Source organism: Anarrhichthys ocellatus, unplaced genomic scaffold (assembly GCF_004355925.1).
Source record: "Anarrhichthys ocellatus isolate YVR2014 unplaced genomic scaffold, GSC_Weel_1.0 scaffold5, whole genome shotgun sequence".
NCBI lineage: Eukaryota > Metazoa > Chordata > Actinopteri > Perciformes > Anarhichadidae > Anarrhichthys > Anarrhichthys ocellatus.
This window is the reverse complement of record NW_022280035.1, coordinates 6,116,244-6,135,438: the sequence shown is the minus strand read 5'-3', so window position 1 is coordinate 6,135,438 and position 19,195 is coordinate 6,116,244. Positions and strand designations below refer to the sequence as shown.

General features: G+C 42.2%; 2 protein-coding genes across 2 annotated transcripts; one reads left to right on the top strand and one right to left on the bottom strand.

Annotated features, from left to right (window-relative positions):
* The first annotated feature begins 440 nt into the window (after nucleotides 1-440).
* On the top strand, nucleotides 441-7,975 carry gdi1 (GDP dissociation inhibitor 1). The gene is made up of 11 exons (XM_031845493.1): nucleotides 441-747; nucleotides 1,573-1,680; nucleotides 1,898-1,997; nucleotides 2,238-2,372; nucleotides 2,480-2,678; nucleotides 2,889-3,020; nucleotides 3,120-3,219; nucleotides 3,350-3,521; nucleotides 4,307-4,451; nucleotides 4,594-4,648; nucleotides 5,115-7,975. Exons 1-11 carry the CDS (start codon nucleotides 703-705, stop codon nucleotides 5,265-5,267), a joined length of 1,344 nt encoding a protein of 447 aa, XP_031701353.1. The 5' UTR covers nucleotides 441-702; the 3' UTR covers nucleotides 5,268-7,975.
* A 27-nt stretch (nucleotides 7,976-8,002) lies between these two features.
* On the bottom strand, nucleotides 8,003-19,077 carry itih6 (inter-alpha-trypsin inhibitor heavy chain family member 6). The gene is made up of 17 exons (XM_031845494.1): nucleotides 18,438-19,077; nucleotides 17,673-17,708; nucleotides 16,167-16,321; nucleotides 14,454-14,564; nucleotides 14,044-14,291; nucleotides 13,430-13,599; nucleotides 13,198-13,314; nucleotides 12,900-13,071; nucleotides 11,162-12,781; nucleotides 11,008-11,034; nucleotides 10,790-10,807; nucleotides 10,629-10,676; nucleotides 10,524-10,553; nucleotides 10,316-10,363; nucleotides 10,101-10,214; nucleotides 9,600-9,983; nucleotides 8,003-8,862 (listed from the first exon to the last, which is right to left on the bottom strand). Exons 1-17 carry the CDS (start codon nucleotides 18,549-18,551, stop codon nucleotides 8,609-8,611), a joined length of 3,666 nt encoding a protein of 1,221 aa, XP_031701354.1. The 5' UTR covers nucleotides 18,552-19,077; the 3' UTR covers nucleotides 8,003-8,608.
* Nucleotides 19,078-19,195: the final 118 nt, after the last annotated feature.

Here is a 19,195-nt window from a genome sequence, read left to right as displayed (position 1 = left end):
TTCCCCCCTCGTGGCATCATGTCCCATCATCCACAAATGGTGCATTAACTGTAGAACAGTAGAAAAAACTAAAAAACAAGCGAGAAAAGTTTTGAAATGATGTTCTTTCTATTGAAACAGGCCTGCGTGAGGTCTGTCAGTTGAAAGCAACTCCCAACACAGCTGTGGTGGCGGAGGGATACCACTGCGCCTACAACTGTAAAGGAAGGATAGAAAAGAACATAGAGAACGCACAGACTGGGACAAAATATATTTAAAATTGCAAAAACACGTTGGACTCTAAGCCAAAGTATGAAACGAAACTAAACATATATTTAATCGCTTCATAACGCCAGCTCTAAGTGGGGTTTCCTATTACAGTCAGCTGTTCCGTTTGAGTCCATTGTGTGGCATGATGGGAAGAGAGGAGGAGAATGAGCACTATTTTCCGTCGCGCAGTAACATTGTACTAGAGCGCTCCACCATCAGGGCCATCTTTGGTCGTCCTCGCCGGTGACAGTGTGGACAGTTTATTCCATTGGTCATTAATGCCTTATGATTCTTAAATAATACTTAACTCTGAACGAGTCGTTTAAAGCACGCGGGCAGAGAAAAGGGAGCTGAAATCCCCGGTTTGCGTGAAGTCACTGGTAATTCTTTCCTTCAATTCCCTTCAATTCTCAAGGCAAAAAGAGGGCGAGACGGGAAAGGCGGTGATACAACATGGATGAGGAATATGATGTGATCGTTTTGGGCACCGGGCTCACAGTAAGTAGTCAGGCTTCATTTGCTTTTTTGCACGGAAACAAAACAGATTGATTGCGCGAGCTTCCTTAGGATTATTTAAGGCATGGATCCTCTCATCTATCCGAGCCCAGAAGCGAAAGCCTCCTGCATCCCTCTGTGCTTGTGACATTAGAAGATTGTTTTAAGAAACAATGTTTCTAAATCTACTTCGACATGCGTGTGCATGACAGAAAGCAAACAATACGTCCAGGATTTAAAACATTTTTTATTGCTCTAACAGCCGGCTCAGTGTTGTGTTACAGCCAGGATCATCTTTTAGGCGTAACCCCACAGTGTGTCATGGTCCTCTTTGCATAGACAGGCCTCCATCCTGAGGTTGGCGCAGGCCTGAGCACGGGTTCATTAAATGACTGAGCCCTTCACTGCTGCTGCTCTCGCACACCCGATGCGGCAGAAATATGCCCGATACATTTTAAGAGATAATAATCCCGGTTGTCGCGTGCATAAAAGTCGACATTTTCTTTTAACATGTATCAAATGTCCTTTTGTGAATGCCACATTGATTTATATTTTATGATGTGCTAATGCCATGCGCATACTGTTCTAAGAATAGACATTATTACACATATTACTGTTATTATTATTACTATTACAGTAGATACATGGATGAACCGATCGTGTCGCGCATGCGCACACCGTTCCTTCGGTCCTCCCTGCACCCTTCTGTCAAAACCTCTTAACTGTCGTTCATGTCCTTTATTACATCTTAGGGAGACCCCTGTCCTAAGCCTTGTTTGTTTCATTTTCAAATTGATGTCATTGACTTTTGAATCTTGTTTCATGCAGGAATGCATTCTGTCCGGGATCATGTCTGTGAACGGGAAAAAGGTTCTACACATGGACAGGAACCCCTACTATGGTGGCGAGAGCTCCTCCATCACCCCTCTGGAGGAGGTAAAGGGCCCCTGGGATCTATAAAAGCAATCAATATATTTTATATCCCTCAGTACATCTCAGTTTACATCCCGTGCCATTGTGCATCAGCTGCTGGTTTTATTGTCTTCATTTGCTCACCGCCTTATCCTCCGAAATGCTTTGTCTTCTGTCAGCATCATAGATTTAATCCTCGCAGGATATTGCTTATGTTTCTCTTTACTGTCGTCTTCCACAGCTGTACAAGCGCTTCAGTCTTCCAGATAGTCCGCCCGAGTCAATGGGCAGAGGAAGGGACTGGAACGTTGACCTCATCCCCAAGTTTCTCATGGCCAACGGTCAGTCCCGCATCACTGATTTTGTTGATCAATAAATTAATATATTACCATGAAACTCACTCATTATCATATACTGCGGAGAAAGATGGACACTTAGTACATAATTGGTGTTACTGATAAGGCCCAGGAATAGGGAATTAACTAATCAGACTAGTGGCAGTCTAGGTCTTGATGCAATTAAGGCAGAATGTTTGATGACAAATAATAAGATGTAACATGCGTTTGTCTGTGTGATTGCAGGTCAACTTGTGAAGATGCTGCTATACACAGAAGTGACACGGTACCTGGACTTTAAGGTAGTGGAGGGAAGCTTTGTCTACAAAGGCGGAAAGATCTACAAGGTGCCGTCGACCGAGACCGAGGCCCTAGCTTCAAGTAAGCTGCTCAAATATGTCTATGTCTAAGATATCAAGAGTAGAGTATACAAATCGCGTTTTAAGTGATCATGTACTACATCAATAAGCCTTTGATTGTATTTTCAGATCTGATGGGAATGTTTGAGAAGCGAAGGTTTCGGAAGTTCTTAGTCTTTGTGGCCAACTTCGACGAGAACGACCCCAAGACCTTTGAGGGTGTGGACCCCAAAACCACAACGATGAGGGATGTTTACAAGAAGTTTGACCTCGGCCAGGATGTCATTGACTTCACTGGCCACGCCCTGGCCCTCTACAGGACAGATGAGTAAGAACAACAGCATGATGTCAAGCATAAACTGCATTTATAATATTAACATGAAATAATGAAAATAACTAAAGATGCTGAAAAGACGGTTTAATAAAACTGTATGCACTTTTTGGCTGGGAATTTGCATAGAATTAGAGGTATCTCATTTTCTCATTTCTGTTTATTCCTATTAATTATCTTCCTTTGTTGACTATTCTTCTCCTTCAGCTATCTTGATGTTCCCTGTTTGGAGACGATCAATCGTATCAAGCTGTATAGTGAGTCGCTGGCACGGTATGGGAAGAGCCCTTACCTCTACCCCCTGTATGGTCTGGGAGAGCTGCCCCAGGGATTTGCCAGGTTATTGTTAATATATTTTCTATCTATAGTGCTTTATTATAGAATACAGCTTGTCTTTAATAGTAAATAAAAACATACTAACCCACTTCGTCATTTCAGATTGAGTGCAATCTATGGAGGGACCTACATGCTGAACAAACCAGTGGATGAGATAGTGATGGAAGATGGCCATGTGGTTGGAGTGAAGTCTGAGGGCGAGGTACGCTGATTTATTGTCCATGATAATGCAGATTTACAATCAGTCATTATTTTTCATTCAAGCAGAGGGGACGCAAAAGTTAGTCCTTTGAAATGCTTCAATGCAAATTGCCGTATCATTCCTGCTGCAGGTGGCTCGTTGTAAGCAGCTCATCTGCGACCCCAGCTACATCCCAGACCGCGTCCGGAAGGCGGGTCAGGTGATCCGTGTGATCTGCGTCCTCAGCCACCCCATCAAAAACACTAATGACTCCAACTCCTGCCAGATCATCATCCCTCAGAATCAGGTTAACCGCAAATCGGGTAAGGTTCATTGTCATTTTTTAACTAATCAACTGAATGGTAGAGAGTTTAGTTTTTAGAAATTGTAGCAGTAAGACCAATTACAAAGATACCCTTTGTGTTAAATGTAATTGATTTGATGCTCCGGAGATATCAAGGAGCACTCTTATGACAACAAATAAAGCATTCATATTTCAAAAAGTGAAACATGCCACTTTTATTCCCACATTAGCTTTTTAACATACTAGTACTCTTAAAGCAGCTATAATCAATGTTCTTATATCAACAGTGGATCATTTGACTACTTGTATGTGAAAGGGGGCACTCATAATAACAAATATGTCCGACTCCAGACTTCTCCTGAGCTCTACGGAGTGTTTTATCTTCTTTCAGTTCATTATTTTAATTTTCTGCTCCACAACGTTTCTGTCCTGGAGCACTTTCACGGCTCTCATCAGCTTGTTTCCAGATGCAGCTGACTGTTTTCAGGAAAAAAGCTCTAAAAATCCGCTGCAGCAGCACCACATGACGCAAGTTAGTGACTAGATGAGGAACATAGTTGAACTAAAGAACTAGACAGAGCTAAAAGGAGAGTATGACTATTGAAAGTGGCCAAAAGCATGATTAGAAAGAAACGTTAATGTTTCTCAATGTCTGCTGGGAGCGTAAACAAGCAACTGTTTGCTAACAAGTTTCCAATATCAACTTTGAAGTGATATCCACTGCCTCCAAGTGGCCAAATAGAAAATCAGTTATTGTTGCTTTTAGATTTTCTTCTCCTCTGAACCCTTCTGTCAATTCTCCAGACATCTACGTGTGCATGATCTCCTATGCTCACAACGTGGCAGCCCAGGGGAAGTACATTGCCATCATCAGCACCACAGTGGAAACCAGCGAGCCCGAGGCTGAGATAGAGCCGGCCCTGGAGCTGCTGGAGCCCATCGACCAAAAGTCAGCATTTAAAAAATTCATGCATTCATGGTTTAACAAACAAGCAGGCTACAAAACTAAACATGACGACAATGTGATATAAAAATATGGAAGTAGCCCTGTGATAATACTTGTTAATGGAGTTTGTTTTTGTTTTTGACAGGTTTGTGGCTATTAGTGACCTTTATGAGCCCACAGATGATGGTACTGATAGCCAGGTAAGAGGAAAAACGTTTCCTGAGAAAAACAGAATTATATCATCGCTGTTAAGTGGAAACCTTGATTGTTCAAAACTGTTTCTTTTAAATAATAGCACATTGCCCTGTGTGTCGTTATATAAGGTCAAATACTTGCATGTGTCTTTAATATTTGACTTAAATCAAACTCATATGGAGTTAGAACGGCCGCTCAGACGCTGAGGTCACATCGCTAGCTAGCTACGCTATTCTCCTTAGCAAAAACAAAAATAGGATATATTCTAAAGGATTGACATTCATGACACAGAGTTAGCATGCTAACAGGCTAAAGTAAGATGGTGGACTTTGTAAACACTACCTGCTAAACGTCAGCAGGTTAGCATTGTCACTGTGAGCGCGTTAGCATGCTGATGTTAGCATTTAGCTCAAATCACAGAGCCGCTAGCAAGGCTGTAGATTCTCAGTCCTGTCATTTTATCTTTCCCAGGTCTTCGCCTCAAGTTCCTATGATGCCACCACTCACTTCGAGACCACTTGCAACGACATCAAGGACATCTACAAACGTATGACCGGCAGCGACTTTGACTTTGAGAACATGAAGCGCAAACAGAACGATGTGTTTGGGGAGGATGAGCAGTGAGCGGTAGAGGGGCTTCAAAGAGAGGGCGGGGCCGGAGGAGGAGGCGGGGCGAAAAGAGGCGAAAGAGGCGGCAGTGCTTGTGGTAGTGAGCCAGGCCTGTAAAAACAAATGGGTGGGAGCGTGGCGGATAGGGTGTGTTCCTGAGCTCTGCCGGCCCTCAGCCATTTGCCTCCTTTTCCTTATGTCCCTCTCTCTCTTGAAACACGTTCAAACACATAAATGCTCACAAACACACACACACACACGCACGCACGCACACACACACACACACACACACACACATACCAATACTCACAATCCTTATCTCTGTCACTGAAAAGCAGGGTTGATACGGTCTTTCATTCCATTGTAGAATTTACAGTATAATCATGTCTTAACTATTATCATTAGAGGTGAATTTATTACTTGTTGTTGGCGATTTTCAAGGCATTTCATTCTTTCTGTAACGTCTTTCTCCTCTTATCCGAGGTTGGGTGGATGGAAGATTGATGGGATTGAGAGGTCTGAACTGCGAGCTCTGACACAAGAGATCTGTAATGGTTTAGTGTAGAATCCTCTGGAAGGGTCACCTCCAGTTGACATGCATGCATCTTTTACACACAGTAGTATTGTACATAGACTCAAAATGACACTGCGGTATAAAGGCTGGACCATTCCACACATCGCTCCTGTCAACCCTGCTTTCACTTTCCTCTTACTTGGTCGTTTACCTGTTTTTTTTTTTCGTCAAAAGACGCCGCTCCTTTTGGCAAAATCTGTTGGTCAGGCGTGAAAAAAAATGTGATGAAAAATTACATATAAATGGGCTGTTCTGTCAACTGATAGTGCTCACTTTGCAATGCTGTTGTGTTCCCTGTGCTAGCAGGCAAGCTAACCAGTGGCTATTAACTGTCACCCACCCCACCTCCCCAAAAAACTGTTCCTTTGTTTATCTCTGTTGTGTGATGTTAATTTTAAATTTGAATAGTTTACTTTCTAACATTTTTAAATTATTGAAGAGTTTTATTTCTATATATTTGGTGCCCATTTCACTGGCTGAATTTATGAAGTTTACAGATCTGAGGTTGAAACTGTGGTCTTCAAGTTGGGAGAAAAGGGAACGTCTGAAGCAAAAGAGGCATGGAGAGGATTCTTCTGGTGTTAGGCGAGGCTTTCTATGAAGTACTCTGGAGGATTTGGAATCAGCGATGAAAAACAGATTGATTACGTCAAATTGTACTTGAAATTGAAATGCAAGAAGTTTGTTCTTGAGAAAAGAATGTATGTGGGAAATGTTTTGGATTTTGGAAAGTTTCACTTTTGAGTGAAGAGGATGAAGACTGAAATTTCGGCTCATAGTGAAAAGCACCAGATTGTGTCTTGGTTGTTTCAACCCTTGTGTATGTCATTTAGGTAAGTCATTCCCTGGGGGACTAAATCCTATGGAAAATTGTAGTTATAAATAGAGGGAAAAGCTGGATATTCCCATAACTTTCAAAGACTTTGTAGCAAAGGTATGAAGCCACAGTTGTAGGTGCTGCCCCACAAGAACGAACCAAGATGCTTTTATTTGGTTTTAGCCTTAATTTGGGGTCTTATTTAAATTTTTGGGCCCTTTCAAAAGTTGCCTGCTTTGTTTCAACTATCGTTAGTGGCAGGTCCGTCTAGTGCCAAAAAATGGTGTTGCTCTCATTGGCAAAAGTTTCTGGCAATGTTAAAAGTAGTTTGTTGTTGTCTGTTGCTTCGCAGATCTGACTAAATACTATAGAAGGGACATTGTTTTCTATCAGGGCTGTTATTGTACACCTGAGTGGAGGCAGTCCTCATATCTCTGCAGTGCACGTTCACTTTCAGCCAGATTGATCTGTGGCTTGTTACACATCAACAACAAACAGATGAGACGCCTGACCGTTTTCTTTAAAACACTGAAGCGGTTCCATCTCACTTCCATTCCACCACGACAAATCCCTGAGCAACTCCAAACAAAAGTTATCCCGTGTTTGGGGTGTTGACGTGTCTTATTGTTATGCTCTATTTATTTAAATTTCACTGACGTATTGTGGAAAGGTTTATGTCAAATGCTGAATATGCTATGCTATTAGATCATGTTCTGATGATAAAAAAAGGATTTTAAAGTGATGCACACAGAAAATTCTTTGTTTTTGTTTGTTATTTGCTGTGTCATGTGTGACGTTCACCTTATTCAGTGATCATTCCAGTGTTGCATCATGATTTATTATGATTATTAGCATTCCTAAGAAACCGGTTTTGAAGGAAGGATAAAAAGCAACAGTCAGTCAAAATCTATCCAGCTGTGTGTTCACGATGTGCATCATTCAGCACTGTCTGTGGTCTTCATCCTGGAAACATGTTATCTGATAAAAACTGGAATACTGTTTACTTTTTTTGAACATAGACATATCTGAAGCCCTCCCTCTCCTGCCCTTCCTCAGCATCAGATTCTGTCATCTCTTTTTATTTATTGAAAACAAAAGCCTCATGTGTGGTGTACCGTTTTAATTTCCATCCAGTTTGGCATTTTTGGAAACCACTATTGACAATATTCCTTGAAATTGACAAAAGAAATAGTTCAGGCTGAGTAGTAGAAAACTTACTGTCCTTGTTTGATCACTAGTTTGTGAGCAATGCCTAATGTCTTGTGTAACAAATAAAATGAATTAAACTATGAATGAAATGATAGAAAAATAAAAAGCACATGGCAAACCTGGAAAGATTTTGTTTTGTGTATCCTCTTTAAGATGCAATCACAATATCCAGGTGAGTTTTGTGGGAAGAGTATCTACACATACATAATATTTTATATACACTTGTACTATAAAAACTCAACTTACAGAATAATACAGTTTTTATAATTACAAGGCTTTTGCTTAATAATCATTCAAAGATGAAATATAAGAATAATCGAATAAACATCTTTGAAGTCGTGAACAGAGTTAGTGTGCGAGACATTTTGGAGCGAGCACAAACTGCTGCAGCACAAATGGACATCTTGTGGTTGCCATGTGAACAGGACAACACGGCGTCTCTGTCATAGATACAGAACACAGAGCTGGAGTCCAAATCAAATTCACTGATGGAAGACAACAGCATCGTTCAGTCCATTATATTTGTCGAACCACACTTCCTCATTACGCTTATAAAATGTCACCCCCTCTTTTTGTAAGCACACCTGTGTTCCACTGGTCCTTACAGAATATTAGACAATGTGTGGCGACGTGTCATTTTAGCCTCACAGAGTCCCAATTCTTGCTCTTCCTTTGTCCAATAACCAAGCCGTGACAACTGCTGTGACCTGAGCTGTGCAGCAGAGAGGCAACAAGGCGGAGCAGACCCAGCTAGAATTACACATGATCCACCACGTAGCTCTCGTATGGATGACCCAGTAGTCTCTCTACCTCTGCCTTGGGCACCACCCAGCACTTGCCCATGTGGTGTTTCCGCACCGTGTCTTTCAGCGTCTTGTCCTGCAAGGTGACCCGCATTTTCTCTGGTCCCCACCTCAGGATCCCCGTGGCTGAAATCGCTTCATTGTGCGCACCTCCACCCAGATAATCTTTCACCGCTGTCACACTCATGTCAGCGTGCTGAAACTGGCCTGTAGGCAGACAAAGGACAGCAGAGGTGGAGAGTAACTAAGTACATTTACTCTACTAAAACGAAGGTACTTGTACTTCAGTATTTCAATTTCATGCTACTTTCTATTTGTGCTCCGCAACATTTTAGAAGGAAATATTGTATTATTTACATTTATCTGACAGTTTATTTTTTTATTTTACATATAAAACCTCAAATTAGATTACAAAAAACAAAAAAAACACCTTGTTTAAGAGTAAACCAGTGGTTTCCAACCTTGTCACATTTCAAATGTTTATAAGTTGCAAACAGTTCCACCAATGTGACATTTCTCCTCTAAAATCAGTACACATTTTTATAGCTTTACTTTACCTTTTTCCTGCTGTATCTCATGTCCGGTCACATTAAATCTAGGGCCTGACCCCTAGGTTGGGAGCCATTATACTACTTACTACTACTTGCTACTACTACTACTTAACTGTATATAAAGAAATTAAAATCAGCTACACCTCATCCAGCTACAACAGCAATTTGCTGCTATTGATGCGTCAATATAACAATCAAATAATGTCACATATAATCAGTCACGGGACATTTTTCTGCAGGATGAGTACTTACTTCACTTTTACTTTACTTTTTAAACTTAAAGTACATTAGGATGATAACAGTTCTGTAGTCCACTTAAGTCGGAATGAAGGACAGTGAGCAGCATACAAAGATTCAGTGAAAGCTGACAGTGAAGAATAGATGTGTACATACCCAGCAGGCCTTGGGTTGAAGCAGATAAACCCCGTCTATCTGTGATGTAGAAACCCAGATGAGCCATCTGCAGGTAGCTGGGGTGTTCATAGTGATGGGCCATAACCAGGAACCGCACACCCTTGTTCAGCTCGATCCAGCAGCTCCGATGGTTGTCCACAGTGACCGTCACACCCTGCCTCGCCACGGACCCTTGCTGATTGATGGGAAGATGATCCCGCCCTTCCCCTTCCACCACTACAGCGTCCAATGAGAGGGTGATCATGATGTCGCCAGAGTTGCCTGTGGCTGAGGAAATGGTGAGCCGGTCGAAGTAAGTTCGGGTGCGGTCTTCTACACCGTGTTTGGACGGAGCTCCCATTAGGTGGCCGTCAACAATGATGCCTTAAGGAGGAAGGGAGCACACATTTAGCAATACACTAGTAACACATATTAGTTGATTTTAAAACATGTATATTTATTTCACCGAACTGAAATGAGAGATATTATTTGTAAGCATACCTCTCTCTGGTTCCTCTATCAGTCTGAGAACGTCATTAGCTCTGCCGTCTACTGTGAAACACAGGTTCTGATGCAGCTTTGGCAGCTGGACCACAAAATGAGGATCTCCATCAACTACAACAGACGACATTTGAGCATTAATATGACACAGGTACGTGAAATATTCTAATTCATTTGACATTGTAATTGAAAACATGAAATGTTAAGTTCTTGACCTGATGAGGAGAAGACCCGGATGGTGCTCAATCTGGAGGGAGCACTATCTAAAAGCACAAGACATTCAACTAAAGGACAGTCCTCCTCACTCCCAAACACTGAAATCAATGACAGGACTACACAGATATTGCAAGCATGCGTGTCTCTATAAGAAATTACGTATTATTTAAGACATACATCTGTTAACAACACCCACTGAATACTTACCAAATGATCCAGAGTCTGCAGTATCATCCCCTAGAATTAAGTCAGAAATGTATTTTTAAGGCCCGAAAAGCACAGAATCACTTCTAATAAGAATTTGAAACTTACAAGTATCATAGTTGAGATCGTAGTCATAGTCATAGGTTGCATCATAGTCTGGGAAACGGAGGCAAGCAATGAGAACCTAAGTTCAGGACACGTTCTGCTGCTCATGAGGTAATTTAGATTTTACAGCGGACAACGGTATAAGCATTACATGTTATACTCACCTTTCACAAGGTCGATATCTATAAGAGATAGAATATGAGATTGATTTATATTCAGTTCCGATGCTGTCATGTGCTGATTATTATTGTATATCATAATCCAACAGCTGTAAGAGTATCTTATTACATTTATTTCATTTTTACCAGATAAAATGTAATAAAAAATTCAGAACAAAAAGTGGTCAATGTCACTGAAATATAAAGAGAAAATTCACTTTCACCTTTTCTTTGAATGAAAGTAGAGACATCTAGTAGAGAGATAAATAACATTCAATTAGGAATAAATATACAAAAGTCTGCATCCTTGAAATTCAGCTTGAAACTTGACTGATAATGGCAGATTAGACTCAACAGACGAAACAGAGCGTAACCTACCCAGAAGCCCTGCTGCTTCCCACAGGCGTGGCCCATCTGTCACACCAGGCATAGGAGCAAAGGTGGCCGACACGAAGGTTGCGATGCTCAAGTCTGTGTTGTTGTCATCCACAGCTGGAGCAGGTGCCGGGGTGGGAGAGGTGAGCGGAGACAACAGCTTAGGCACAGCGGTGGTGATTTTAGGAACATCTGGAGCAGATGTGGGGGTGTTTTCTGCCTCTGTGGAGGGCACAGTCGCTTTGACAGGAGGCAGGGGTGTCCTCACTGTACTGGGCTGAGGGGTAAGGGGTTTCCCGTGCAGAGGTGCAGGGTCGGTTCTGACCGAGCTGAGCTCAGGTGTGGTGCTGGTGGTGAATGTTGACATTGTGGTTGTTGTGGAGGGCGTGGTTCTTTTCAAGGCTTTGGGCTGCGGGGTGTAGACTTTTCCAGGTGCAGGGGGTGGCGCGGTTTTTAGAGCATTCAGCAGAGAGGTGGGTATCTTACCGACAGGAAAAGGAGGAGGAGGAGGAGGAGAAGCCATTTTGGATTCATTGTGTGAAGGAGTGGGCTTTTTACCCGAGAATGGAGCTGGGGCAGTTTTGACAGAGCTGGGACTTGAAGTTGTTGTGGTTTTCTTGGATGTTGCTGTTTTTGCTGTGGAAGTTGGTGATGAGATTTTTTTTGTTTGCTTTTGAGGTGGCTGCGGAGGGACTGGTTTGTTTTTTTCAGGCCTGGGGATAGAAGGTGCACTAGGCTTCTTTACAGCACCAGCAGCTGATATTTTGGTGGCGGCAGTAGTCGTTGCTGTGGTGGTTATAGTGGCTGCGGTGGTGGGTCGTGTGGTGGTTGGAGTTTGAGCTGCTTCATCTGCGTCTGGCTTAACTACAACTAAAGAAGTGACTGGTGTTACAAAGTTATACTTGAGGGATAGGTTGGTGGCCTTGTCTGCCAGTAACCTTTGAGTTGCAGGGTCAGTAGCATTCAGTTTGGCCAGTAACAGCTCTTTGATGGTGAAATACGCCCAGAGACGGCGCACAAAACTGGATGTTCCTTCTAAACCTCCCAAACAGTCTAGTGATTCTGTACTTCCGTTCCCCTTAGCATGGGAAATCAACACATCGTTCTCCAACTTGACACGCTGCTTTAAATCAGTGGCGGACATTGACACCTTTAAGTCCTTGAGCCCTGGTTTGACCCTCCCTGCCACCACCAACTCCGAGCCTTGGAAGTAATTCGGGAACATGGCGCGGGTGATGTCAAACGCCTGATCGTCCAGGTACGACAGCTGGATGTCTGATAGCAAAGGGCTAGCTACTTCATCAAAGAAGCCCTTCAGCTGCAAGGCTGCATCTGCATCCTCATACACCATCCTCGCCACACCACGGTTATCCAGAGCCAGGCGTTTCAGGAGGAGGAAGTCTGCATCGTCTCCAAAGGCAATGCCAAACAGAGAGGAGGAGCCCAAAGCTTTCTTGGCGTTGCTAAGGATGGTGTCACCAGCTGTTACTCCGATGGTTGCCTCCCCATCAGTAAGGAAAATTACCAGAGGGACTCGATGGGATGAGAGGTGGTTGGAAGAGCCGGAGGATGGAGGGTTGACGAGCTGGGCAGCTGACAGCAGCGCTGCATTGATATTGGTCCCTGATACAGAAGAGTGGATCAATCAGTTTTGAAGGAAAATAACAAACAAACAATAAGAAAGTTTGATACGATGATCACCTTGACTACAATGCCACAACAGTATCACATTTCAACTCACATCCCTCTGCAATAATCATCTTCACAAAGTCTTTGGCATCTCGTACATTCTGCCGAGTCGCCCGGACTGTTCGTCCTTTCTTCCAGGTGTGAACCTTGTCTGAGAAGGTGATGATATTGAAGTGGTCTCCCTCTCTAAGGTCCCCGAGAATGGTGCCCATGGCCTGCTTGGTCTACTGACACAAATGATTAGAATTATTGACAGAAATTCTAAATTATCTTTGCAGAATATTGTTATATTTTACTGAGTTTTCTCATTGTAGAACCATAATGGAGTCCATGAGGTTTGTCCACTTTACCTGTTTTATCTTGGTGCCTATCATTGAGCCACTGACATCAATGACAAATATAACATCCTTAGGAACCACAGGAAGCCCTCTGGGTGCAAAGTAATGCACAAAGTAGCCATCATACACCTGGAGAAAATATAAGAATAAATGGGGGGGAAGACAACCTTTACTGGTACCAATAACTCATTCCTGTATTGTGACAAACACTCAAACACGCCAGGCATGAACAGATGCTCCTGACCTGGACTTCACCCATGAGGTCTCTGAGGTCCACATCATACTGGATGATGAAGTCTGCATTAAGACCTTTGGAGGAGATGCTGTTCTGCTGCTGTAGAGTGGGACTGTAGCGAACCCGAGCACAGCCAGCGCTATGCTCAACATGAGTGGAGGCAGGGGCGTCTGCATCACCTGTAGGAAAGTAGCATCCATGTAGTAGTAATAACAAATGGTAAAAAATAATTACAACATTTCAATTAAAGGAATAGTTAGACATTTTGGGAAAGAGAGAGCCGGGCTAGCTGTTTCCATGTTTCTATTGTTTATGCTAAACTAAGCTTACAAATTATATTTACTGCAAAACTGAGAATGCCATCAATCTTCTAATCCAACACTCCTGGAAAAAGTGAATTAGCTTATTTCCCAAAATATTATGACATATAAACTATTCCTTGAAACACTAATGTCAATCAAAGAATTGTTATTCATTCTATAGTCAGGGAATCAAGGAGGAAGCCTCTTGAGATTCCTGAAAGCATTTACAGTTACTGCTCTAAACACCTGATGGTAGGTAGAAGGTGGTGTACCTGTACTTCAAAACAGTGCAGTAGCATTGAAGGTTCTGTCATATTTTACCTTGAGCAGTGTTGGAGAGCAGCCGGCTCGTCTTGAGAGGAAAGGCTTTGATGAAACTGATGCCTGTCCGCTCCGTTATACTGACGTCTAACGTGAGGTTCTGCACAGTCTGTCCTGGCCTCAAACCCAAACTAAGCTCATAGCGGCCGAGTCGACGAGGCAACAGCTCTTCGTAGGACAGGGAGAAGGACATCCGAGCTCCTGACGGCACGCTTACCGCCACACGAAACTTTTCAATCTCCCTCTCTCTGGAACGCAGCAGAGTAAGAGGGAAGCAAATCTCACAATATTGGATTGGATGTCAGTCTCCTCTTACAAACGTAGGATGACATTGCAAAAGAAACTGATTTACATTCAGAAATTTTATTTTTGTGGAAATTAAAGAAAAAAGAAAAACATCTGGGACTGACTTTGTAGCAACAAGTCCAGCTGTTTTCCCTTGCTTCTTAGCGACATCGTAAATTTTCCTGGCAGCGGCTCTTTCCTTCACTTGGGCCACATACACCTTTCCATTGGAGGTGCTGATGGGAAAAAGGAAAGAGGAAGAAGAAACAGCTTTCTGTGTGAGTCACAGTAGCCAGATTATATTTCAGTCAGAAATACGCCTGGCCTGCGTTGAGTTGCTGAGCGTGATTTACTTTATTTTGCTGCTTGTATTTCCAGAGCGATCACAAAGCTGCTTCATAAGCATGCATCATGCGTGTTTACAAATGGAGTTCATAGCATGTAAAGGGGAAGTGGGGTCATAAACAGGGCGAGTGGAAAAGAGTAATTTCCCTTTTAAAACAACATTAATGAAGAGAGATCTTGCAGGCAGATGATGCTCCGAGGGAGTGCCGCTGTCGGCTACACCCGCCAAAATCCCCAACCAAAACCACCGCTCCAAAGTGGGATCCAATTCACACAGGGCACGTCCTAGACTTCGGTGACCACTGATGTCACGTGACAAGGTGCTAAATTAAGGTCAAGTCCTTTGAACAAATATATCCAATGAGAAAAAAAAACATCTAAGGGCTAACTAAAATAAACCCACTGGCTTGAAGAGGGTCTTGTTTGAGTAACAGAGCAGAATGGCAAGAGTGGAAAATGGAGGCGCTTGTATTTGTGGCTGGCCGAGAGGGGGTGAAGGAACGTGTGTACATCAGTGACCTACACACAGAACACAGAGTTCTTAGTTTGACACAGAAATGCCAAAGAACTTACGCAACATATTTGCCACAGCTTTTTTTCCCCCTTCTGGGGTATTTGGTGATGTGCAGACGACTGTAAAGGTTCCGACGGTGAAAAGGTGTATGTGTTAGTGTGCGTGTGAATGAAAGACAGAAGTGAAGAATCATGGTTGTAAAAAAAAAAAAAAAAGACCTGCACTAGCGCCAAACTCACACATACTTAAAAAATAGAAGTCCACGTCCACCTCCGTGTAGGCACGCATACATACAGTCGATGTAGGCATGTGTTTGTGTAGCGTATCTAAACTGGCAGGCTGCCTCAGTAAACTGTGCAGGGGAGAAAAGAGGGACTGGGCAAACTCCTGTCATTTTCTCTATTAGCTTTCTGACTTGCATTTACAAAGCCTGGTATTCATCTGCCCTCAGGTCCCCCCTCCTCCTGACCTGTTTCCGCTCCCAAATCCAGCTCCAGGTTTGGTGTTTGGCCTGCAGTGTTGACTTATTTGTTTTGTTTATATTTAGCATTTTTGAAGGAGAGTGCTCAGCAAACACTCTTAGTAATCAAATCGTGCATCTCTCCTCTGGACCGGATTTCTAGTTCCTGACATAATTCTTCTGAAGTTTTATTTCTGGATGCTGCCCATTAATGAGTATGTTACCTTTATTTATTTAAAACTCTCACCATATTGCAGGTTCGTATTATTTATACAGGCAAGAAACAATATTTCCTGTCAATACTTTTGACTTAGGTGACCCCATTTGTTGTGAGGAATTACCATTCAAAACACAGGAAGTGAAACAATGATTGGTAGCATTTCCTGACTTTCCTAGTGATGTTAGAGATCAGATGTAAAGAAAATTGAAAGACAGACACTCAAATACACTAATAAACAAATACAGGAAGTCGTGATGTAGAAACGCTGTACACTGTAGAAGAGAAAGACGATGACTCACATGGTGAAGTTGGAGATGAAAGCAGAGGAGGGAAGGTCCACCTCAAAGGCAGCCTCCTTGGTGATGGGGAGCTGGTTCCATACTGAACTCTGGACTGTGGTAATAGCATAGCGGGACACCACTGAACACCTCAAATGGTAGTCAGTCACCTTCAGCTAGTGACATCACAAATAGATGCATACATCTCATTTCATTACATATCACATAGGAGTACAGCACTGTTTGACAAGGAGGGGCAAGACACATTATTGTGATCCCCTGTCTATGCAAGTGGAGCTGATAGCAGTGGAGGAAGTATTCACTAGATTCTTTACTTAAGAAAATGAAGTACTAATATCACACTGTGCAAAAACTTCACAAGTAAGCGTCATGTATTCAAAACCTTAATTTAGTAAAAGTATGTATCAGCAAAATGTACCAATCAAAAGTAAAAGTAGTCATTGTGAGGAAAAACATTTCCTGTCAGTGTTGTTTATCATGATATTTTTGGATTAATAGTTCTGCTACATTATGTTGCATTTTACTGCTGCAGATGTTTATGGCTGTGCTAATTTTAACACATTTTACTGTTGGGTAATTTACAGCAATGCTTCATATTCTGTAGCATCGCTGTCCTGTGAGAAGCATCTAACTCTTAAAAAGTCAACTTTTCATGATCTCAGAACCCCCCCCCCCATGTCACGGTTGGCCCTGCAACACAAAGCATGGTGTCTCTGTCCTCCTCTTGTTTACTCGGGTAACGCCGGCGCCTGCTGAGACCAATCTGGTCAGTGCTGGCCACATTACTGCATGACGAGGAGACAGGCAGGAGAAAGAGAGCCACATCAGCCCTGCAGCTCACTGGTATTTAGGAAGGCTGTGGTCTGTGCTATACAAACTAAATTACTGTATGCTTGCAGGGGATTGCTTCACAGTTAACCTTGATGCAAACTGAGGAAAAACATAGTGGAGCTACTGATGATCCCCTGAGAGGTGCTGATGGTTGTGAAGCTTGTTCTGAGAGTCACTTTGTATCAGTGGTGGAAAAAATGAAGTACTTTTACTCAAGTACCGTACAAATTTGACGTATACGAGCCCATTTTATGATACTTTATACGTCCACTCCACTACATTTCAGAGGGAAACTTTTTACTGCACTACTATTATTTGACACAATTCAAAACATAATTTAACAAACAACATAAACAGTTTGTAAAATACAATTTGTTTAAGATGTTTAATATAGCTTGGCCCAATTGATATGTCTCTAGTAGTTCTTGACTTTTCTTCTCTAAACGTTTCATTGGATCTTGAATATTTCACAAAAAATCTGATATTAGAGAAAAGTCTAATATATTAATAGAAATGTGTGTAAAAGACCTTCAATAATATTCCTTTGTCTTGCATTCATAGATATAATACATGTTTAACGGGAGTGAAGAAAGAGAGAATCTCATATTTTGAAGCAGGAGGAGATCCAATCGTACTTATGTGACACAATGTATGACAGCAGCAGCAAAAACTTACCACTGCTTTTGTTGGTTTGCTTTGACGTCTTACTCTCTGGGAAAGAAACAAGCAAGTTAAACATGTGCATTTTGTAAAATGTGCGTTTAATTAAACCCAATGGCACATGGTTAAGATGCGTAATATCATTTATTTGTTTGTTGAAAATGCCTCCTTTTTGGAGTAATCTCCACAATCTGCCTACCTGAGGGTTGGGTCAAGATTTTGTGTCAAAATAGTCTGAATCAAAGTCATTCATGAATGGAGGGAAGTGGAACTGGAAACAAATGCTTTCACTGTATACAGGGCCAGTGAGGTCTGCACGGTTTGCTCTCAAATGTTAATTTTGCACACAAGTCATTGCTGTGTCAATACATTACCACATAGGCTGGTCATTGCTGGGAGTTTAACATAAACAAGTTTAAGAGTGGAAAACATTTATAAGTATTCATATAAATTAAGTTAATTGATATCAAAAATAGGGCTATTTCATATGTTCAGTCTAGGTGAGACACTGTACTGGTTGTATTAGAGCTTCTAAAGCTCGAATGGACTTTTAAATCTCGAACAGAATTCTGCAGACCAACCAAGCACATATTTTTGATTCAGGAGTGGTTAAAGTTCAGCTATTATTGTTTACAAGTTATGTTTTATTATTGTTAAACTATTCTCCTGCCTTCATTCAGCCTGGTTTAACAGAGGGTGGTGTTTTCAAAAAGTGGCACAAATTGCAGCATTGCAACTTTTGACACAAAACCGAAAAGGTCAAATAAAAGGAAAATATACCTGTAAGAGATAATCTGCTCCAAGGTTTGCTTCATAATCCTTTGATAATCCCTCTTGCACGTAGAAAGTGAAGAACACTAGAATGCACTGAATCTTTAAATTCATCATGTCCATAGTAATTCAGGTTGTAGACTCCAAGGTGAAGTGGTCTCACGTTGTCCAGCGGGACTGAGGTGGCTCGTGCAGTAGGACGCTGTGCACATACCTCACATTTTACACAAGTTATTTAGTGCAAGGGGCAGTCTTTCCCCTCCCTCACCTCGCCTTAATTTAAACGGCTCAACTGCAGTGAGAATAAAACGTGTTCTGATAATCGTTAAACATCCGTCAGATGTTGAGAAAAAAAAAAAGAAAAGATGGCGAAGTCAGAAAGTTGCGTGAGTCCCGCTCGGTTTGAAGAGAGCAGCCCCCAGCTTGCATTCATGCTGGAAATTTCGCGGACTGCTGCCACCGAGGGGCACGAGAAAACGAGGGGTTATTAACCCTTGCTCGGCTATTTTGGGAAAATACCCCGCTACCAAAACACCTCCCGTCCTCCTCCCTGTAGGAGTGTTCCTAAATGTTCCAGTCTGAGTTTCATTCCATAAATTACTCCCAAATGCGAGTTTTCATCTCGCTTCAGAGCTCTTTCACAACGACCCATTATTGTCTGAATGGAACAGTACATTGGTCTGTTGTGGAATCAGTTTGTTACATTTAAGTTTAGCTTCTTCGTGGGAGAGCTAACAACACAACAGAGCTGCCAAGCAAACACAAAC